The 23,875-nt window shown below is 40.9% G+C and overlaps 1 protein-coding gene across 2 annotated transcripts; it reads right to left on the reverse strand.

Moving 5' to 3' along the window:
- Nucleotides 1–1,058: 1,058 nt before the first annotated feature.
- LOC110114686 (30S ribosomal protein S16-2, chloroplastic/mitochondrial) lies at nt 1,059–23,654 on the reverse strand. Of its 2 annotated transcripts, none has more exons than XM_020847662.2 (4): nt 23,595–23,654; nt 22,627–22,791; nt 22,405–22,450; nt 1,059–1,412 (listed from the first exon to the last, which is right to left on the reverse strand). In XM_020847662.2, exons 2-4 carry the CDS (start codon nt 22,757–22,759, stop codon nt 1,199–1,201), a joined length of 393 nt encoding a protein of 130 aa, XP_020703321.1. In that variant the 5' UTR covers nt 22,760–22,791; nt 23,595–23,654; the 3' UTR covers nt 1,059–1,198. The 2 variants fall into 2 exon arrangements, with proteins under 2 accessions (XP_020703321.1, XP_020703301.1); XM_020847642.2 differs by having other exon boundaries at nt 22,627–22,794; nt 23,595–23,650.
- Between the last annotated feature and the right edge of the window lie 221 nt (nt 23,655–23,875).

Below are 23,875 nucleotides of genomic sequence, written 5' to 3' on the forward strand. Positions count from 1 at the left end.
CTGAAACCAATGATATAGTTTGGCTTCGCCGACTACTAAAGGATTTTAGCATACCTATTGCATCTGCCACTCCGCTATTCTGTGACAATGTTTAGCACTTGCTCTTGCTAATAATCTTGTGTTCCATGCTTGAACCAAACACATCAAAGTATATTTCCATTTTATTCAAGTTTGCATCAAACTACATCTCATTAGAGTTCACCACATTTTGTCTAAAGATCAACTAGCCGATATCTTCACCAAAATCATTGTCTAATACTCAGTTTCAATACTCATGCAACAAGTTAACAATTCAAGAACATATTGTTAAATTGAGGGGAGGTGATAATTGATAAGTTCTATTTGATAAGCACACGCAGGCTGGCCTCTCCACCATGCGTGTGATCAGTTGGCTGGCCTCTCCACCACTTGATTTGGCTACCACATCTTCCCTCCTACCGCTGATGCTCTACACAATGAGCAATTTCATCCATTGTTGTCTAACGGCCCTGTCATCTTCTTCCTTACTTAAAGACTTACTATAGTTCATAAGGCACATATATGAAAGATGCTTTTCTGTCATTCCTCTTTGTTTCACTCTGAAATTCTTATTCTCTAACCTTTGTGATGCAGATATTGAATCATTGTTAAAGCAACAATTCTCTTTAAAGTAGATCTAAAGATCAACAACCAGATTTGGTAGTGGCTAGATTTGAAATCATGCACAAGGACTATGGTATGCTTTAATTGGTCCAATAAATCTTCCATTCTAAAAAATGGCTATCAATTCACAATTATAATTTTATTCAATGCTCAATAATCCACATAAATCCTCCAGCTATAATCTTTCCTAGATGTCGTCGCAATTGTAGATCCAGATGACAAGCATTTTAGCTTAATGACACCTTACTCTAACAACTCAAATTCTTGTTCATTTATTATTTCACTCCATTGAGTTTCAATGCATCCTAAACTTTGGCTAAGTAAAATCATAGAGAAAATTGATCTTCATGGATTCTTCCCAGAGTAATGCATGTGTATTAACATCAAGCTTCTCCTAATATATGAAGACCAAATGATACAATAAAAGGAATATAATGCCATAATATCATAATATTCAAAACTTCTATGAGAATCATGAACAATTTCAAAAAAAAAAAAAAAAAATTTGTAGTATGATTAATTAAACTATTATAAGCAAAGCCAATACTAGGTTAACTCAAAATTCTCCTTGATCCTTTTCTTCTGGTTCATCTGCAACCTTAGAATCCTTCGAGGACAGGAAGCGGCCAGTCATTGGATCGATGGGACGAGTATCACGGGGACCACCCTTGCGTGCTATTGCAAGCATTGGTGGTGGGGGCAGAAGACCTGCTCTGAAGAGGATCCTCTGTACAGGATCTGATGCCTGAGCTCCGACTGATAACCAATACCTACACCAAAATGATAAGAACCATATGTTCATTTCTGTAAAGATAAACGAAATTCTTGCATTGAAATAAGCTAAAATAGGAAGCATTTTGGAAAAACATAGCATCAAGAGAATTTTGAAGTTCATTGAAACTAATGAGCCTCACGCATAAAAGCAAAAGTATTATAAGCTAAGCCACACTGTACGTCATTGCCATCAAGTGACTTCATTTTTAAATCACAGGCAAAACAGCACTTGTTCAAGCGACAAGTACCTGGCTAAATGTTTCACTCAATGTAGGTGGACATTGATCCAGCACTGAGTTGTTTCTGGTGAGCCTCATATCAATATATATAATAAAGGGGATGATTGAACATTCCGTTATTTAAATTTTAAGTTAGATATTGGCAAATTTATAATCCGGCTATTTGGAGGATATTCCTCATTTAAAAGATTCATTCTTCTTATAAGTGGTCGGATTCCTTCATGCAGGAGGGATTGAATTTCTCCAATTTAAAACTCCTATTATTCACTTCTCAGTATTTTAAGTGCATCATTATCCCTTCCTCCTTGTGGGCTCAAAAAATTCGGCCCCATCCTCCGCTCGCTGATTGCTTTTTTTTTTTCGGCGAGGGAGCTTTAATGGAATAAGTTCTGGTGTAAATTTTTGGAAGGCAGATGGGTTTGTAGATAAGACACTACCACGAGATTTCACCCTCATTTTGCGAGGACTTTATGATTTGAGTTCTTGTTTCCTATAGGCGCAAGCCCCTATAGTTAATTACCCCTCCCGATCACGAGAGAGAACTTTCGATTAAGGCTAGTCGTCAATAAGATACGTATAAATACGTGCATCTGGCATATAGTAGCAGCATGAGCTTAGATATTTGAAAATAGTTGAAAATTTGAAGGTTTGATATTTAAAAAAAAAAATTCATCATCTTGCACTTAAAGCATATGTTGGGGGAATGGATGATGGGCCCGATCAAGATCTTATGGTTCCGTCGTCCCGAGCCATCATGGTCCCTAGTCTACTTAGTCAGAGGAGGTAGTCGACCCAACCTGACAAAAGGATCCTTGTCGGCAGCCATGAATTGCTTCGTCCAAGGGGACTTTGTAAACCTGAGTTGGATATTTGCCTAAGAGGGGAATTTTGAATTCACCTTAGCTAAAAGAGGGCTTTGTGCCCTATCGATCATATCTTATTGATTCATATATTAAGGATTTGATGTCACTAAGGAACGTATTGACTCTGGCTATAACCGGTATTTCGTTGTACCATTTGTAGGCAAAACCACTCGATTCAGAGGGACCCGGGTCATAACCGTTTATCCTGCAGTGTCATTTAGCAGTAAAACCGCCGGTCAAAGGACATGTACCACGTCCTTACTAACAGGAGTTTGTTTGAAAATGGATCCTAGTGATATTTTCGACTAGGCATTAGCTCTATGTGAGCTGAAGTAGTTTTAAATTTATCCACCCCAGCAAACTATTGCGAAGGGTGAATGGATTTTGCTTTAACTATTTTGATTGTTGAATTTCAAATTTAAATATTCAGATTTGGATGATTTTGGGAATTTCAAATGACATTTTTGGAGTTTTGGAATTTGAATGAACTTTTGGGAGGCATTTGAAAGTATTTGAATCACCCCTCCGGTTGAGATCTACGTTCAACGCGGCCATCATCGGGGTGACTTTGACGTCACTTGAAAATATTTGAATTTTTGTGAAAGTTTGAAGAAACTTTGAAAGTGTTTGGAATTAACCCCACCAGTTGAGATAAACATTCAACACGGCCATCATCAGGGTGTTTGGGGGCATTTTCATTTATGGACTGAACCTTGTCGACTCTATCGAGCTATTAATAGAAGATCGAGTTCGTTATAGGCTTTGTGCCTTCATTAGTGAATTCTCATTATTATAAGCCTTGAAGGCATAATATGAATATGTTACGTTTGGACCGGTCCGGTTTTATACCAGGCGGGGCCTAGCGAGCGGAAGCAAGCAAGGGGGGGGGGGGGGCGAAAGTCCCGTGTGGGCCCACATTGGGGTTAAATCCATTTTGGAGTAGGAAAATTTTTGAATGAGGGGCTGTTTTAGGAAATTTGTATTTTTCCTTTGTCTTTAATTATGAGTTATGGAGAGATTTTGGCTCTCATCTTGAATTTGAATTTTATTTGAGATCTAGGTTTTGTTCTTGGGTTCTTGATGTTGTCGGAGATTGTGGAGAGTATTTCCTTCCTCTAGAATAGAATGAAAATTGTATCTTGCAAGTGCTTTTTGTCTACTAGTGGAATACAAGTGTTTGCTTTGATTTCCTACGAAGTTCTCTTAAGTTTCTCTCAGATTTCCCACTGTTTAGGCTGTTTTCTCTCTGCGAACAGCAATTTTCCTTTGTTTCGTACTAATTGTGGGTAGGTTTGCTTGCGAACTCAAGTATTACCTTAGGGTTACTTGTGAACTCAAGTATTTCCTATCAAAATGTATTAAGATAAATAGATCGGTCGTTACAACCGTATATTTGTTTGATGGCTCGAACCCTGTCAACTCCTATTGATCCGCATAAAAGGATCGGATTCGAACTTAAATTCACTTATTGACTCGCGCAGCATCCATAAACGTTACGTGTGTACCAATAACACGCTCGTCGGGGCCCATGCAGGTGTTTGGGGATACTTTATAATTATTTGTTGAACCTTGTCGTGTCCTATTTACCTACTTAAGAGGATCGGCTTCAAATTTATTGATCCGCGCAGTATCCCTAGACGTCACGTGTATTTCGAAAATATGCTCATTGGAGCCCATGCGGATTTATAATTACACTTACCCCTTGTGTACATATGTTTATAAAAACTACAGTGCATGTACAGGAGTATTTTAAAATATTTGTAAACGCCTTCTGTCTACTTGCAAGGACGTTGCGGATCTGATGGCGTGGCGTTGTACTGGTTATCTGCCCGTTGTATATAGGTAAACTGTTGTGCACTAGTTGCTTTCTGTAGGTGGATGTAGTGCACCAACGAAACTCCTGTTTTTGCTTATAGGTGGATCATAGCATTGTCATCTAATTGTCAAAAGATACCTCTTTGTTTTGATGTGGACTCTATTTTCTCAATCATCGAGAGGTCTTTATTGAAATTTGTGATTGATGCCTTGAAAGGAACTCCTTTAAAGATTTGTCATTTCCAATGCTTGTGGATGTCGGAACTATTTTCTTCCTAAGTATAGGGTCAAAAAGAAATTTTGGAACACCAAGAAGTTTAGTTCGAATTTGTTCAAACATCTCTTCCATTCTGCAAGGTGTCATTCTCCGTACCTCGAGTTGTCTTCATACTCGACATATTCGCAGCATCTCAATCACCGTTGTTGTGGGTGATATATGTACTTGTGTCCACGAGGGTTCGTTGTACTTACGATATACCTATTGTTGTTATCTACAAGTAGCTGTATTTATTTATAGGGGTCCGTTGTATTCACTACGACCTCCTGGAAGTGTTCGTAGAAGAACCATTGTTCCTGCATCATATTCACCTTTCACCAATCTCAAATGGTTTGATGTACTTGTTTGCAAGGACGGATCTTCTACCATCAATTGACAGTCTTGCCATCTCAATCTGTAGACACTTGCTTGTATTGGAGATTACATTAGTATATATGGTAGTTGCATATAAACTCTGCAACTTGTTACTATTGTTTGCAAGTATAGTTCATTTGACCTTGTAGGGATTGTCATAGGAGTCTATTACACCCGCATTATGTCCACCTTTGTCATTTACAACTATTTGTGGCGATGGGTCCTTCGCTATTGATCTCCAGTGTCGCCTTCTTCAATCAACAGGCAATGTCGCTAGTGTTGGAGGTTTCAATAATGCATACAGGGGACACCCATGCATTCTGCAACTGTCTTATTATCTTTGCAAGTATGGCGCATTTGACCTCGTAGGGACTCATATGTGCTTCAAATGTGTTGCATTGTGTATGTTTATAAGAAGCTTTGTTAGTTTGGTTGCAAATTCTAAATCACTTGGGTTTCCTTGATCATCTTTCGCATGCATTGAGATTTTATCTCCCACTTGCAACTTCTTGTTCACTTGGACGATCATGCATTTAGACTTTAATTTGTTCATTCGTCCAAAGCCTAGTCTTGTGGTCCAACTAAAGTCTTCGCTTGAGTTCAAATTATGTTCACTTGATATTCAATTACGGTTCAAGTTCAAACTTATTTTATTTGGTTAATGTCTTGATTAATCATTTGAGTTATGTTCAAATAAAAGTCCTTGTAGTTCATGCTCAAGTCCACTAGTTCGTGTTCATTTGAGTCCAAATCAGGTCCGAGTGCAGTCTTATATTCACCCAAAATTTTGGCAGCCTCCCGGTGTCTCTTATTTTTAGGGGAAAACTATGGAAAACTTGGTCTTCTATCAAGCTAGAGAAAAGCGTGTACAGTAGGATACCGCGGTCATAAAATCTTCATCCCCACCATGCTAGAGAAAGGCGTACATGGGTCTTCAGTACTTGTTGCAAAAAAGAACAGTTGTTTCCCCGCAGGTACAGAGCCGCATACGGGTACTTAAGATTATCCCGACCACACTAAGAAAAGCGTGCACCAAGCCTACCCGCCTCGTCGAAGGTGTCGAACCGGTTTCCCTCCCACCACGCTAGAGAAAAGCGTGTATGGGTGGTTTACCGGCTCGACACGAATGTCGAGGATAAGATTTAGGATCAAGGGCTGCTCACCTACCTCATCGTAGGTGTCGCAGGAAAGTCGTCGAATGAAGTGAAGTCGAACAACAACGAAGAGGCCGAAGAAGCGCATGATCAAGAGGAAGTTAACTTCACAGCGAGTGGCTCTTGTCATTGCCTTCGATCAAACGTCGTAGCTTCCGATCCGACAGGAAAGGAAAGTCGTCGAGTGAGTGAAATCAAACGACAACGGAGGGCCGAAGTAGCGTGCGAGAGGAAGAGGGAGAAGAGAGGCCGGGGCCTTCGCTTCCTTCGGTATTTAACGACGCGAGGAGTAGGTCGTGGCGGTATGGCGAGACGCGACTTCAATCGTTGGAGGAATGGCGTCGACGTGCGAGGTTCAGCGCAGGACAAGCATGCACGATCCCCTTTTTTTTATTCCGCAAGTCAAAACTCCTACAAGAATTTGAAAATTCCCCTTGACTAAATGCTTTGGCAACCAATGCACTGAGGAAAGAGAAAAGATGGTGCTGCTTGTGTATTGCTTCCATACAATATAACTTGCCATGCATAATGTTTTTACTCCTTAAAAGCCTCCTAATTCCCGCCGCCGCCCCGAAGGGGCAGGGTTAAGCAGCCACGACGGAGCTGGAGAAGCTTCGAGAGGGAGAAAGTTGACGACACAGTGAGCGAGGGCCTGTTGTTGCTATCGATCTAACAAAAAGGAAAGTCGTCGAATGAAGTGAAGTCGAACAACAACGAAGAGGCCGAAGAAGCGAACGATCAAGAGAAAGTTAACTTCACAGCGAGTGGCTCCTGTTATTGCCTCAGATCAAACGTCGTAGCTTCCGACCCGACAGGAAAGGAAAGTCGTCGAAGGGGCTGGGTCGAGCAGCCACGAAGGAGCTGGAGAAGCGTCGAGAGGGAGAAAGTTGTCTTCGTAGTGAGCGAGGGCATATTGTTGCTCTCGATCCGACAAAACGGAAAGTCGTCGAATGAAGTGAAGTCGAACAACAACGAAGAGGCCTTTGGCCTTAATTAGCTCTTGCAATTGATTTTGTTTTTTCTCGTTGTTTAGACGGCAACTTTAATGCCTTGATTGCTTAGGCATGCATGAGTATCGCTTCCTCGTTACTTGCCTAGCTTGGTATGTTAACAACTTGGATGTCATGTGATATGGTACTTTGTTAGAAGAAGATGGCTTAATAGTTTATAAGGATGCTAACCAACTTCTTGGCCTGCTTTGTTACTAATTTCAGGTCCATCATTTCATGAGTAATTATGGTTATAACATACTCATTTCTCCCTTTTAGAAAAATATATTTTTCTTCTCTTCTAAAATGCATACATCTCTATCTCATAAATATGGATTGTCTAGAATTATATTTCGTATATCTAAGAGTACTAAATACATGCAACATTATCTATGAATTACCACTTCCTCAACCTATATAATAAGAGTTTTCCTGGGCTTGTCCACATTTTTCATTGTCCTCCTTCAGGGTGAGACCTTAAGCATTCCTACTATGAATAGCTTACATGTTTTTTAGTTAGCATAGTCAGGCTTCAATCCTTGCCTCTTATCTTACTCGAGCTTGTCACATCTTGCTTATATTTTTAAGAGAGCTTCCATTCTCGTTGTTATTCTTGATCCAATTCGTCTTTTCAATTACAATGGCTCTAGAGCTTCGTATTAAGATGCTCCCAATAGAAAATAATTTTAGCTCTCATAAGAGGCTTTCATATAACCCTACAAGATATTTCATGAAAACAATTTTTCCTTCTAGGTAGATTTCCATGGCAATTGCATGCCTTTAGAAATGCATTCTATATTCATGCATTGATTGCACATCTCCTTATCTCAATATTTTCCATAAAATCAACTTACCATATGTGTGTTTGATTATATAAAATCGAAATTTAAAGAGGCTTTTAAATCTAGATCATCTTATTTTTACATTAAACAAAATGAAAGAATGTGATTAATTTTTCAAACGAGAAAAAGATATAATTTATGTTGCTTAGATATATCAAGGTTGTACAAATTAAAACTTCTCATTCTGATCAATTTCGACCAAAACAAATTAGTTTCGGCTAGACGAATAAACAAACTACCTTGTTTTCTAAATGTCGCATGTACATAGGTTTTCATGACTAAGGGAGGAATAGTGAGACTCAATCAATGGGAAGGGGGAGGAGAACAAAAAAAATTGTATGATAAACTTTAAACTTAAATCCTAATAAATTTAGGGGCAATTTGGCTTGAAATAAAAGGGTGTAAAGTATTCCAAATGCCAGGGTCTTGAAAATATTAGTGTTTGCTCTGAAGTAAAAAAAATACAGGAAAAAAATGAAGTATCTAGAATTTATCCTCTAGTTCAATTTTGGCGTATTTGAAAATTGCTAGATTTAGCCAACTTCCAAGTACACCTTAAATTCTCTGCCATCAACATCATTGGCCACCCGCTGCTCATTGTCACTACCTTCGTCGGCTTCCACCCACCATTGGATGTCACCACATAACATTCACCCTCGACCACCTCCACCATCGTAATAGCCATTGGCCGCCGGCCACTGGCCACAGATCACCACCATCGTTGTGCTTAACACTACATTCATTTTACTTCAAGCTAAAAAAAATTTAAATACATTTATTTTATATTAATCAAAACAACTCTAAAAAGTTCAAATACACTGCATTTATTTTACACTATATTCATTTTATTCTACATTCATTTTTCATCCAACCAAATAGCCACTTAGAATGTCATCAAAGAAAAAGATAAACTTTAAACTTACCTATCGAAAAACTTAAGTCAAACTAATTAGAAGATATTACTACTTATTTCGAAGATTCATCCCTCCTTACAAGCAGTTAGCACTCTTTTATGTAGAAGAGAATGATTTCTGTAATTTAGAATCCCACCAAATATTCATATTTTGTATTTTCAGCACACCCTTATCCTTTCTTCTTTAGGAATTAGAAAATGTTCCTTTGATTAATGATAAGAAAATCCATACATGGAGGAGAGACAAAGCATAGTAAAATTGTATCTTGTTCTCATGCAATCCAGCTTGCCATACAAAGTGGTCGCTTGCATGCATGATGTTTCTATACCACCAAAGCCTCCTGGATTATACATTGGCTAAGAAAAAAAAGAGAGGATTTGAAGCTCATAATGGTTACATTAAGAAAATTTTGGGCATCTCAGCCCAACCATTAAGAAAACTGTAGGCATGGCAGAAACACATGCGAATCAAGTTCTGATCAACAAATTATGACATACTAATTTCAGGTCAATCAGAGAAATAGGCTATTTTAAATTATTTTGAGAGGATTAACGGTTTCTTTAAGTTGAGCATATAATAATGATGAGAAGCTAGGTTATAATGGTTGCTACAAGGCATTGGTGCCTAGATGAGTTGCACATTTCAGTCGACTTAGGCTAGCAGTGATCAAATATTAAAAGGGTCAGATTTTGGCTGCGTATAGATTGGTCAGATGAGAAACGAAGTAAAACAAAGCCCCACTCATCAACACCTCAATAATAGTGTCTTGGTGACAACCCACATTTTGCAAAAAGCCCTACACAAAGGAAGCTATATGGCATGTTCAAGAAAACAGTAAAGTTTCACCTCATAAATAAATTCATCCAAAAAAACAGAATTGGGAAACACTTTGCTTAGGTCGACCAATCAATGCTCCCACACAAGATTGTATGTAATCCTCCCACTTTAATTAGTCCACCAATGCAAAGTGGATCCCAATGCCATTTTGTGTGGATTTTTCTGGGGAATCTAGCAGTACTATTAAGTAAAATGTTACCACGTTGCATAAGAATACTTGAAAATGAATATCACACAACAGGCTGATGGATTTTAGTAATAATAGACAAGAAAAATAATAATTAATAAGTAAGAAATTGAAGGCAAAACTAGAATTTCTATCAACTTTCTCTTTGATTACATAGAATGATAAAAGAACTTCAAGCCTTTATCCCACTACATGGGGTTGTTTACATGAATACTTTTTCTCCATTGTCCTATTAAGAGTCAAATTCTCATTTAAATCTAAAAAAGAAAACTCATTTCTAATATTTTCTAACCAAGTCCTTGTAGGTCTACCTCTACTTTTCTTAACATAAGCTAAATCTAATACATCTACTTTCTTAACCAGGTCATCAGAAGGCCGTTGTTTTATGTGACCAAACCATCTAAAGCGACTCTATCTAATCTTATCTTCCACTAGAGCTACTCCAACCTTTTCATGTATATGCTCATTTCGTATTCAGTCTCTAAGAGTAAAGCCACTCATGCACCTGAGCATCTTCATCTCTGCAACACTTAACTTAATATTATTTTTCTCTTTTAATGGCCAATATTTTGCACCATAAAGCATTACAGGTCTCACCACCATCTTATTAATTTTCTCTTAAATTTGAGGGGACTTTTCTATCACACAACAAGCATGATGCATTCCTCCACTTCAACCATCCAACTTGAATTCTGCTAATAATATCTCCATCTATTTCCCCATCACTCTGAACAATAGACCCAAGACATCTAAAAAAACTCTAAACATTCTAGCTAAAAAAGGTAAAACAGTAATCAAGCCAAAAGATATCCAGAACCAACATAAAAGATATGATTGTTAATTATGTGGGTTAACATGGTTTAGGTTCAAGTCTTCAAGATCATTGATTTTGTTTCCTCGAATGGTCATTACTTGTGTGTTGTTCCAGTGCTCATATTAGGAGGCTTGTTTGGTTTTCATTTCAATGGGTTAAGTACCAAGACTTCAACAAATTTGGAATCAAGGACTATCTACCTTAGGGAAATTTGAGGTTTATAAATATGAGAAGCTACGAAGCATTCAAAGAACAATTGTTTTCTGAACGAAATTATTATTTCCCTTTCAAACTTGCGTGCTAGTTGAGTGCAAGTTATTAATGTGAAAGTATTGATTGCCAACCTCCAGGAGATATTATCTCCTTGTACTTGCAAGAGAATAGAATCTATAATTTGGTGAATCTTTCCTTGTTATTTTGCCACCTATATATTTCGTTAATGTTCTGCAAGTGTTATTAACTTTAGTCAAATCAATAACAATATGGATATTTTCATTGTACTGTGAATTTTGATCAAAATGTATATTTATGATCTTCAATTCCTCACAAACATTCAAATTCAACAATCATTCAATTATAACTTGTGCGAGTTTTTTGTATTTTTGGCTTGCATCAAAACGAGACAAGTGGTTATTAGTAGTGATCTGTAAAATGTGAATTTTGCATGTTTAAATTAATTCATCGCATCATTTAGTTACATCAGGAAACCTTACACTATAGATGTCCTACCTCAATTATAGAAGATGAAAGTATTAAGGGAAAGGCATTTGCAAATACTTCACAAATGAATGTCAAGTAAGATTCATGAACATAGATTTGGAGGAAAAAACGGTAGGAAAAAAAAAAGATTCATGAACATCTTGTCAGTTTTTGTCACTTAATTGATCGAGTCGTATGCTTTCTCTAAAGCTCATATTACACTCAATTCCACAACTTTGCTGAACAAACCCAAATTTAAGGTTTTAAGTCAGTTTTACCATTAGAAGATAGAGAAAGATAAAACTTAGAATTTCTCAACGGGGCTGTAATGTGTAATCATGTGGACATCATATTTGTCGGTATGCAAAGGCTTATCCACTAGAATTCATTCTCAATCTGTCTCTTATTAGTAAGGACATAGCATATGTCCTCTAACCGGTGATTTCGTAGCCAAATGGCATCACAAGTAAACAGTTATGATCGGGACCCTCTAAACTGGGTGGTTTGCCATGAAATGACACAATTATATTACAGTCATAGTCAGCACCCATATGCTCCCCAATGGCGTCAAACCCTTGAGATATGAATCAATAGAATATAATCGATAGGGCACAAATCCCTCTGTCAGCTAAGGTAGATTCAAATTTGTCCCCTTAAATAAACATCTACCCTAGGTCTACAAGATACTCTTAGACGACACAACCCATGGCAGCTGACAATAATCCTTCTGTCAGGCTCGGTCGACTACCTCCTCTGGCTAAGTAGACCAATTACCGCGATGACCCGGGATGACGGAACCATGGGATCTTGATCAAGCTCATTATCACTTCGCCCACCATCCGCTTTAAGTGCAAGATGGTGAAATTTCAATTTTAAATATCAAACTTCTCAAATATCTCAACCCAATGTTGCTACTATATGTTGGAAACCACATATCTACGGATATGACGTATTCACTTGACGATTAGCCTTAATCGAAAGTTCTCTCTCGTGATCGGGAGGGGAAATTAACTATAGGGGCTTGTGCCTATAAGAAACTAGAACTCGGATCATAAAGTCCTTGCAAACTGAGAGTGAAATTTCTAGGTGTCTTTGTTAGGCGGGCCCCTCCAGTCCTTACTTACTCTAGGCGGGCCCCACATGGAGTTAATTCAAAGGTTGGAGGGAAAATTTGAATGGAAAGGGGGGGAATTTGAATAGAAGGGCTGTTTAGGGATTTTGTATGGGGATGAGAGTTAAAGAGGGGGAATTAGGTCCTCATCTTGAATTTGAATGAAAAGTTGGAGATCTCATTGTGTGCTTGGGCTCTAGGGTTTGCTAGAGACTTGTGGAGAGTTGTTCTTCCTCTCGAATTGAAGAACTATTGTATCTTTGCTGTTTTGATTCTTCTTCTAGTGGAATACAAGTATTGGCTTGGTTTTATTCCAGTTTTTCCCACTGTTTTCTCAGTTTGAGTGCAGTTTTCTGCTGTCCACAGCAGAAATTCTGCTGTTTTCCTGCTGTTTGCTCTTCCGATTGGCTTAGGATTGTTTTTTTTCTCAAGTAATATTGCTGGCCGCACTCAATATTACTTGGGTGTTACTGCGGACTCGCAAGTATTTTCCTATCAAATTTGGTATCAGAGCGAAATCGGACGGTGGAGGCTGTTTTTTCCACTGTTTCGCTGCAAATTTTTGCTGTTTGGTGGGGATCCGGAGGCCACTTTTTGGTTCACTTTGGCATCTAAGCGTGTAGAAGTCTTGGAGACGGAGGGGACATTTAAAGCGGATCTGGAGGAGAAGATGGCGACTTGGAGCGAGATGTGGAAGGAAATTCATGGCCTTGGAGGAGATGATGAAAATATTAATGGAAGGGAAGCAAGGGCTGTTGCCAGCGGAGGAAAGAAGAGAAGGTAGTGGGAGCAAAGGCAAGGGGAAGGTAAACCGGAAGAGGAAGAGGAAGTGGAATGCTTGACAGCAACGGAAGGATGCTGCATCGGGAGTTCCATCAGGTCGGAATTAGCATGAAAGAGGAGGAGAGACTTCGGAAGAAAGAGAGGATGATGGGCTCGTCGGAGGCCCGACCCAGTGGCCGGCCATGGGGGATCCATAACCACATGGGGGGGCAGCGAGGGAAGATGGCTATCGGCGGCCGAGGAGGGATAGTAGCCCGATATGGAGAGGAGGAACTTGGAAGACCCCATTGCCTGGGAAGAGCGGCCATGGGGGAATAGGGCATACGGGGTGGAACCGAGGCCAGAAAGCTGAAAATGACAGTTTTTCGAGAGGGAATGTGGATGAGTGGATCCACAATGTGAGAGGGTATTTTGCAGTGAATGGCCTGATTGAGGAGGAGAGATTGATGGCGGCTAGTATGTGTCTTGGAAGGGCGGCTTTTGCTTGGTTCAAGTTCAATGGATAAGTGGATCCGGTGAGGACTTGGAGGGACTTCAAGGGAGGCTATCAGGAGAGATTCAGGGGGGGCAGCCCTGGGAGATATCAGAAAGATATCGCCCTCACCAAGAGGGAACAGTGGAAGAAACCGGAAGAAAATTGAGAGTCGGGTGGGTGCATGGAGGGTTTATCGAACAGCACTATGGGGGAACTTTATGAAGGGCCTCAAGCCAGAAATTAATTGAATGCTGTGAAGGTCATGAGACCGAGGGACCTGAGGGAGGCCGAGGATGTTGCTCGAGCTGTTGGAGAACAGAAGAAATCACAAACGCCGCAGAGAGTTGGGCGGAACTAAGACGCACCTCAGGGGGTCCACCAGGAATACTCACTTACTTTGCTCCAAAAGGCCAAACCTAGGGTGTCCTTAAAAGAGTGGGAAAGGAGAGAAGCGGGTGAGCTCTAGGATTCGGTTGGAGTTCAAGAAATTGACTGAGGAGGTAGATGTAGGAGAAGAGGCCAAGGGCCTTGTGTTCTAGGATGTAGTGTAGAAGGTTTTTGTTTCCAGCGGCAGTGAGCAAGTGCATGCGTGCTCTGTCGTGCTCTCACATTCGATGGTATATGAGACAGCGTTTTTCTGAGGAGGGGTGATTTGTATTTCTGATGAGAGAGATTGATCCCCAGTTGGAGGTAGCGAGGTATCCCTTCAATTCTGTGATGGGATTCACTCCTATCATACGAATGAAGTGGAAAGGGAAGATCCTTGGGAGGTGAGGTAGTTAGTTTTGATCGACAGTGGAGCGCCCCACAATTTCATATCCACTCAGGTGGCGGAGGAGCTGGGAATGGAGCCTACCGAGACAGGCAATTTGGGGTGATGATGGGGACAGGAAAGATTGAGTCAGCACTGGAATCTGCAAGGGGGTGGAGATGAGGCTACTGGAGATCAGGGTGATGGAGGACTTCTTACCCGGAGGTTGGGTAGCCACAGACGTCATTCTGGCATGAAGTGGCTACAGACCTTGGGTGAAACCAAGGTGAACTGGGGGACCATGGTGATGGAGCTGATGGTAGAGGGGAAGAGGGTGAAGCTAAAGGGGACCAGGATTGTCCAGAGCTGGAGTCACTCCGGTCGATGTGAAAATTATCCATGAGGAAGGAGGAGGTTCCTTGTGGAGTTGCAGAGCTTGGAGGATCAGCAGGAGGGGGGAAAAAACCATTCTGCGTTAGTTCAGCCCTTTCTGCAGGAGTTTGAGGAGTGTCCAACCTCCGTGGGACTACCACCTGACAGAGAGTGGAAGCACCAGATTATCCCTGAAAGAGGGAGTATCCTTATCAGTGTGAGACCTTACAGATACCCTCAGGTGCAGAAAGATGAGATTGAAAAGTTGGTGGGAGAATGCTAGGAGGGATCATTCAGCCCAGTGTGAGTCCTTTCTCTAGCCAGTTAGTGCTGGTGAAAAGAAGGATGGGAGTTGGAGTTCTGTGTGATTACGAGCTCTCAACAAGGAGACAGTGCCTGATAAGTTTCCATCCCCTGTGATTGACGACGTTGATGGTGAGCTACACTGGAGCTGCTTTTATCACCAAATGATTTTGAGTCAGCCTATCAAGATCAGGATGAGGAAGGAAGATGTGCAGAAGACGGCCTTTTAGGACTCATGAGGGCCACTACGAGTTTCTGGTGATGCCTTTTTTTGGCCTCACAATGCACCAGCCACATTCCAGGCATTGATGAACCGAATTTTTCAAGCCACACCTTCGCAGGTTTGCGTGGTATTTTTTTTTGATGACATTCTCATTCTATAGCAGACTGAGGAGGAAACCCTAGAGCACCTGAGAGTGGTGTTGGGGTGCTAAGGGAGCATCAGCTGAAGGCCAATTTAAGAAGTGCGACTTCGCTCAGGCACAAGTGGAGTACTGGGGGGCACGTGATATCCAGGAGGGAGTGGCTGCAGATCAATCACAGATAGAGGCAATGCTCGCCTGGCTCAACCCAAGACTTTGAAGGGCGTCAAGAGATTTTTGGGACTGACCGGCTACACAGGAGGTTCGTGAGAGGATACAGCACCATAGCAAGGACCACTGACAGAGCAGTTTGAAGTAAGAAATTTTTTTATGGGGGAAAGCAGCTTCTGAGGCTTTTTGAGAAAGCTGAGAAGGCCATGACGACGGTGCCCAGTTGCTTGCCTGCAGACTTCAATCAGGTTGTTTGTTGTTGGAGACAGATCTTCAGGCTATGGATTGGAAGCAGTGTTGATGCAGAACCACAGAGCAGATTGCTTACTTTCAGTCAGGTACTGTCGTCCGGGCTAGGCTGAAGTCGGTATATAGAGAGAGCTGATGGCTATTGTACTGGCCATCCAAAGTGGAGACCTTATTTATTGGGCAGACACTTTATTGTCAGACTGATCAAGATGAGCCTGAAGTTACTTGTTGGAGCAGAGGATGGTCACAGAGGAACATCAGAGGTGGTTATCCAAGCTGCTGGGAATTATGATTTTGAGATCCACTATCGCCAGGACTAGAGAATAAGGCAGCGGATGCCTTATCACGCTTATGGGGGAGCTCCAGGGGTTGTTATATCAGTACTGTTCTGATAGTTGGGGAGCCATCAAAGAGGAGAGCATCCAGAATGAGGAGCAAGGAGAATCAAAGAAGAGGTGCTATCAGATGAAAACAGCCACCCAGGCTACTCAGTTGTGGGAAGAAAGATTGTACTATCAAGGAAGAGTGTGATCCAGGGTTTCATCCACATTCCCCAGCTGCTACAGGAGTTTCATGGGAGTGCCATAGGAGGGCATTCAGGAGTGCAAAAAACTTTATAGCCGGTTAGCTGCTGAATTGTACTGGAAGGGATGAGGAAATATGTAGAGGAGATGGTGGCGAAGTGTGATATCTGCCAGCGGAGCAAGTACCTGAGCATGGCACCAGGGGGATTACTACATCCTCTGGCCCTACCAGAGAAGGTTTGGGAGGAGATTTATGATGATTTCATTGATGGGCTCCCAAAATCAGAAGGCTACACAGTTATACTTGTAGTGGTCGACAGGCTGAGCAAATATGCTCATTTCATTCCTTGAGACACCGTACACAGCGGTGTCTGTAGCAGCAGCATTTGTGAGGGAGATAGTCGCCTGCATGGGGTACCAGAGTCATTATTTCTGATAGGGACAAAGGTGTTTCCTGAGCCATTTTTGGAGGGAGCTATTATTGGATGCAGGGAACAGTATTGAAGAAGAGCACAGCCTACCATCCACGACTGATGGGCAAACGGAGGTTGTGAATAGGAGCTTGGAGACATACTTGAGGTGTTTTGGTCTGAAACACCAAAGCAGTGGGCCAAATGGCTAGCTTGGGCAGAATACTGGTACAATACCTCTTTCACTCGGCTACCAAAGGATGACACCTTTTAAGGTGTTATATGGGAGGGACCCCCACATTTGGTACACTACAGCCATAGAAGTACTCCAGTATCTGCAGTGGATCACATTTGAGGAAAGAGATCATGTGTTGGAAAGAGCTCAAGAGGCATTTACTTAGAGCCCAGCAATTATGAAGAAGCAGGCGGACGGCAAAAGGAGAGATATACATTTGCAGTTGGGACAAGGTCTACTTGAAGCCCGACCATACCGACAGAGGACTATGGTCAAAGGAGAATGAGAAGCTTGCAGCAAGGTATTTTTGGCCTTTTGAAGTGGAGGAGAGAATTGGGAGGAGTTGGCCTATAGATTGAGGCTTCCTCCAACAGCCAGAATACATCCCGTTTCCATGTCTCCACGTTGAGAAGAGTGGTGGGGGAGCATGCAGTGAGCCCAGAGCTGCCCAGCACATTGAGAGGACATGGAAGTGACATTGGAGCCTCTAGCGGTAGAAGGAGAGCGCATCAATGAGAAGGGGGAAAAGGAGGTGAAGATTAGGTGGAGCGGCCTCCTAGAACTATGAGCCACCTGGGAGACACAGGAGAGGATTGGCAGAGCAGTTTCCTGCTTTTCACCCTTGAGGACAAGGTGAGTCTTTGGGAGGGGAGTAACCTTACTCTAGGCGGGCCCCACATGGAGTTAATTCAAGGGTTGGAGGGAAAATTTGAATGGAAAGGGGGGGGAATTTGAATAGAAGGGCTGTTTAGGGATTTTGTATGGGGATGAGAGTTAAAGAGGGGGAAAGGGGGGAATTAGGTCCTCATCTTGAATTTGAATGAAAAGTTTGAGATCTCATTGTGTGCTTGGGCTCTAGGGTTTGCTAGAGACTTGTGGAGAGTTGTTCTTCCTCTCGAATTGAAGAACTATTGTATCTTTGCTGTTTTGATTCTTCTTCTAGTGGAATACAAGTATTGGCTTGGTTTTATTCCAGTTTTTCCCACTGTTTTCTCAGTTTGAGTGCAATTTTCTGCTGTCCACAGCAGAAATTCTGCTGTTTTCCTGCTGTTTGCTCTTCCGATTGGCTTAGGATTGCTTGCGAACTCAAGTATTACCTTAGGGTTACTTGTGAACTCAAGTATTTCCTATCAGTCTTCTTATCTACAATCTTAATCTGCCTTCCTAAAATTTTCCTCGGAACCTAATATGTTAAAACTCCCCCTTCGAAAGCAGAAAGCGAAATAAAAACAAGAGCAGGGAGGCCGGGGCACAGGTTTTCAGAGCCCACATCAATATTTAGCATCGTCAAGGCTAAGGATTGGTCGACAATAGGCCCAGCCAGAAATACATAGACCAAATGCCCATAAAAGTAGTTCAAATTTATGTCTATCTGTGCAGTTTAATCTATAAATAGTTCCTGGCATAACAAAGACCATAGCTTCCATCAGAAGGTTAATAGTTCGAATAGATTCTTCCTAACTACCAAAAATAAATTTGATGGTCTTTCTTCGAACATCTTATGCCTTCATATAAGACACTCGAATATTAAAATTTGACTCAATCCGGCCAATGATTTCATGAGGCTTTATTTAATCTCTTGTCTTACAATAGACTGGATAAAATAACTTATGAATTTGGAGTTGCACTGTCTATGCCAGCTAGAAGAAGGGTATCGATGCATTTATGATCATATCTAGCAGATGATACCTTCCATGTCCCATGCAAACACTTGTTAGAGTTTGCATGTAGGCAACATTTGCAAGGTCTAGTTAGAACTTTATAACGCACACAACATATTATATATTTTTATTTATTTGATAAAATAACTTGAAATTCAATATTATTTATGATTGTCCAACTAAATAGTGTAAATTATAAGTCTCTTTTGGTAACAAAACACATGCCCTAAACAATTTCATTAGGAATATGTTATTCGTGTGTAAAAATATTGTTGTCAACCATCAAACATAATACACATATCCTATTCTTTTGCATTCTAACATGTCCTTGCAAACTCATTCAAACTAACCATTTAATCTCATGTATTATTGGTCCTTCCACAGTAATCTTGCAGTAAACTCTGCACTGCATGGTAGTCTTCATCGTTTGTCTCACCCAAATCAGAAGACTCATCACTTAAGCCACTGGCCATACTTTCATGCCCTTTGTTAACTAAATTTTAATTCTCAAACCAATCTTTTGATTGGCGAATATAACTTGGTGAAGTGCACAAGGAAGTTCCGAGACATCAACGCGTTGACTAGAAGACTTGATATTACTAGAATTTTGATAATAACATAAATTCATAACCCGACCCAAAACCTTAAAGTCAATAAAAACAAAACCATAAAGTCAAACATAAAATGTAATAGGAAGAGCAACTTGAGGCTGTGTTGCTCTATCCTGCAGACCCGCACTCACGTGACGTCTGAACTCCGCCCGAAGACCGCAGCACTCGATCCCATGGACTCGCACTCACGTTTGGACTCCGCCCGCAGGCCGCAGAGCTCGATTCCGCAGACTTGTTGGCTGTATTATGGGTTCGCAGGTCAGGTCGGGTCAGGTTAACCAGGTAACCCAACGAGTTGGGTTCGGATTTGAGTTTCCGACCCGTTTTCAAAATTGGGGCGAGTTTGGGTCAACCCGTTTAGACCTGAGTCAATTCCGAGTTCCATCCAAACCCGACCCGAAAACCCATTTTGACCCCCTAATTTCATAAACACACAATGAATAAAACTCTTCTACTGGGCTAGTTGTCGGGTTAATTATGTAGGATTGTGTAGTGTTACTAGCCTTAACTTACACATATATTACAACGAATTGACTAGTGACATGATGTAGGGCAATAGTACACACCTCACCATTAACATTCAATCAACCCATTAACCACTAGAAGTCGACTAACTAAGCTCACTTTGAATATTCTTGCATCATACTGAAGCACCCTAAGTACTTTTAATTTCAACTCCTATAATGAGGTGTTAATTGGAACATTAACGAACTATTTGGCTGCCTGAAATAAGAATGCAGTAAGGAATGAAGTGTAAAAGGAATGTGGTGTAAAACAAATAATTTGGAGTTGTTTGAATGAGTGTAAAAGGAATGCACGACATTACTTATTTTATTTTAATTTGAAGTGAATGCAATATAAAGTATAAAATGGTTGAGCCCGGGGCAATTGGGTCTCAGCGGCCGAAGGCCGGCGATGTCCGACTGTGGTTGTAGGGTCGGCGGTGGCCAGAGATGATCGGCTGTGGTGGCAATGGTAGTCGGCGGTAGGGCGGTGGGCGGTGGGCAATGGGGCAGCCATCGGCGGCAGCCAACCAATGCGGGCGGTAGGCAACGGTGGCTAGCAATGGTGATGGCCGGCGGTGATAGTGGTAGTAGGAAGGAGACAAAGGTGGGGCTGTGGGTAGCAACGGAAGAGAGGTTGTGGGTGATGGCAAGGCAACGGCAGTGGGTGGCGGTCAGCAACAGGCGGTGGTGGCGGCGGAGGTCGTTGGCGAGGGCCGCTTACTAATTGTGGCTGCCGACGATGGGCAGTAAGTGGCGATGGAGATGGTGGCCACTGTGGGTGATCAAGGAAGCCTTTGAACGATGTAAAGCATTCTTGCTCAAATTGAGTGGTCAAGGAACACTTTACCTCAAAAATAAATTAAAATGAAATACACTGCATTTATTTTACTTTTCATCCAACCAAACACCAAAAAGTGAAAAAATAATGCATTTGCTTTACTTTGCATTCACTTTTCTTTCAACCAAACAGCTCCTAAGTGGGCGGTTATACCCACCATTATATGTAGGAAAAAATTGATCATCAATGATCAACTGACCCCCATATATTAGCATAAGTGATGCAATTGATGAATCCATTCTGCACCACTTGCATATTTAAATTTTGTGTTGTCGAATTAATATTGAGTGAAAATTCAAACTCTCAATTCTTGATACGTCATATGCTCTTCTTTATAAAACATTCTAAACTAGCTAAATTGAAGTCTTAGTACTTGGATATTTAATTATTCCAATCTAAAGACAGACACATGATTAATTAAATTTTTTCGGCTCAAAATGCATATGATACCTAAGTAAAATGATAGGAGTACTAACTAATCAACATAAGCATCATTTACATTTCTAGGTGAATAAAGCTTGAGGGTGGTGAAAAGGTGGAGAGGATAACAACAAAATATAACATATCTGTGGATTCATAAATTAGCATAACTTAATATCTCTTATTTTAACACTTCGGGTGTTACATAAATCAAGCTATAACATAAATTTCTGCTAGAAAAATTTTAATTTTAATGTTAAAATTCAAAGTTTTTTTCAGGCAATGCTATATTACTCGAAAAAATCAACAAATCTAGCATTTTCCAAATAAATACAGTTATAGAGAATGGAACTTCATTTCAGGCAATGTGAAATCATTCTGAAAAAATGAAAGGTCTAATACTTTCCAACAATTAAGAAATTAGGAAAAAAAAAAAACTCCATCACAGACAATGAGATATCACATACAAAATCTCTACAAATCAAACATACTCCAATAAAAAAATAAGTGCAGAGAAGGGAAGTGATTATACGATGGAAAATGAAGATCTGGTCATCAAAGCACCTAGTTGATGAGTCTTGAGTGATGGGAAGGGATTTGAAAGTGATTGGAAGGATAAAGATGAGAAAAAATAGGTGAATTGTGTGAATCACCCGTCAGTCTGTAAACAAGCCCGTCCAGCCCACTATCCATGAACTAGCTGGCATCCCCTGAGCCCCACCCTCCAATTGGGTTGATCAAGAACGATTGGCTTAGTCATTAAAATCGAAAATGACTTGCCAGTAGTTAGGCCCTTGCACGACAAGCCGCGTGACCATACCCGCCCATTAGCTCGTCCTCCCAACCCGCGACACCAACTCGACTTCCCGACCCATGACTCAACCCACCAGATTAACCTCTACTCGCAACCCAACTCGCTCAACCATTAATGAATTACTAGCCAATCTTTCAGCCCTTGCACAACTCGCCGCTCAATCTCCCGACTCGCCCACCAGCTCAACCTCAACCCGCAACTCAAACCACTCAACACTTCCAAGTAGCTCCAGGCCACGTCGTCAAATTCAACATTTTACTGGTAAACAACTGACAACATTTATAACTTTCCTTCACGTAAAAAATTAAACAAATTCATTTTAAAAAATTTTCATAGCTAATAAACATTCTTTCAAATTGCTAAAAAAACCATCAACAAGATAAAACAAATGATACACAAGCAACTTACTTTACTCTCTCAAAGTTTAGCCCCATCCTCTTACCACCATCTTGCCCTGAAACATATAACAAAACAGTAGCCAGCATAGTAAGCTTCCAAGACACCCAAAAACTCAGCTCAGGCTAGGAACAAAAGAGAAAATGCAATGAAAAACAAAATTATTACTAGCAGTAAAAAGATATAGTTAAAACAAATGCATTTAGAGATGGAGACGAAGAAAAAGTAGAGTACCCGGGAGAGGATTATAATACCCTAGAACTTCAAGATGCCTCCCATCTCTGGGGGATCTACTGTCTGCAGCCATCACTCGATAGAATGGCTTGTTTCTACACCCAAATCTTGATAGTCGTATCCTAACCACCATCTTATTGGTTCTTATGATATTGCTAATATAACCTTCTACATAAAATCACACAAAAGATCAGGAAAAGAATCAAAATGGAAGATCAAATGAAAAAATGGAAAAGAACATGTCGCCTCCAGGGCAGCAGTAAACAGCAATAATACTTTATTGTTATTTAGCCCAAGTCCTCCATGCAGATATATGCCTGCTAAAGAAAAAAATACCCTCTTCATATGCAACAAGGCTTCTTCCATTTGAGTTCCAACAAACAACAATTCAGCAATTTTTGGGGGGGATTGAAAAAGCTACAATGGTCCATTTAGTTCAAAGGCCCTGTTATTGGTTCGAACAAAAAATAAAATAAAACAATCTAAAACACTTTCAGTATCAAGAGGCTTTCTACTAATTCGTAGCTTATAATTGTCATTTTTTCACAATGATTATATGTCCACTGCGATTAATGTACAAGCAAAAAATAAAATCGGAGAAACGAACAGAAAATTTGTAGACGATCGAATTATTAGGGCTAAAACGGTCTTATGAGTCCGCAAAAGATTGATATGAAGATCTATGAAGAGCAAACATGTCAGAGACTCAGAATTATCAATAGTCTCTTTTGGGCAATCCAACAAATACTCTAAAACAGTCTTGGTATAGGATTTATTTCGAGTTTTTAGTAGGATTTACGGTAAATCCAGCCAAACGCAAAAAATGGCGCGGTAAATCCGGCAAATCCGCAAATCCCGGATTTGCGGATTTACGGCGTAAATCCGCTAAATCCCGGTAAATCCTAATCCCGCTAGAAGTCGGATTTACGGGATTTGGCCGAAGAAGCGCGCGAAAGGGAGAAAGTTACCTTCACAGCGAGCGAGAGGGAGCTCCCGTCGTTGCTTCAGATCAAAATGTTGTAACGTCCGATCCGACAGGAAGGGAACGTCGTCGAAGGAGCGAAGTCGAACAGCAACGAAGTAGCGAAGTCGAACAGCAACGAAGGAGCCGAAGAAGCGACTCGCACAATCTCAACACCTCCTGCGAAGCAACGAAGGAGACCAAGAAGCGACTCGTGCAATCTCAACACCTCCTGTGAAGCTACGAAGCCGAACAGCATGGCCGAATAAGAGAAGATTAAAAGCAAAC

Source organism: Dendrobium catenatum, unplaced genomic scaffold (genome assembly GCF_001605985.2).
Source record: "Dendrobium catenatum unplaced genomic scaffold, ASM160598v2 fragScaff_scaffold_716, whole genome shotgun sequence".
Classification (NCBI taxonomy): Eukaryota; Viridiplantae; Streptophyta; class Magnoliopsida; order Asparagales; family Orchidaceae; genus Dendrobium; species Dendrobium catenatum.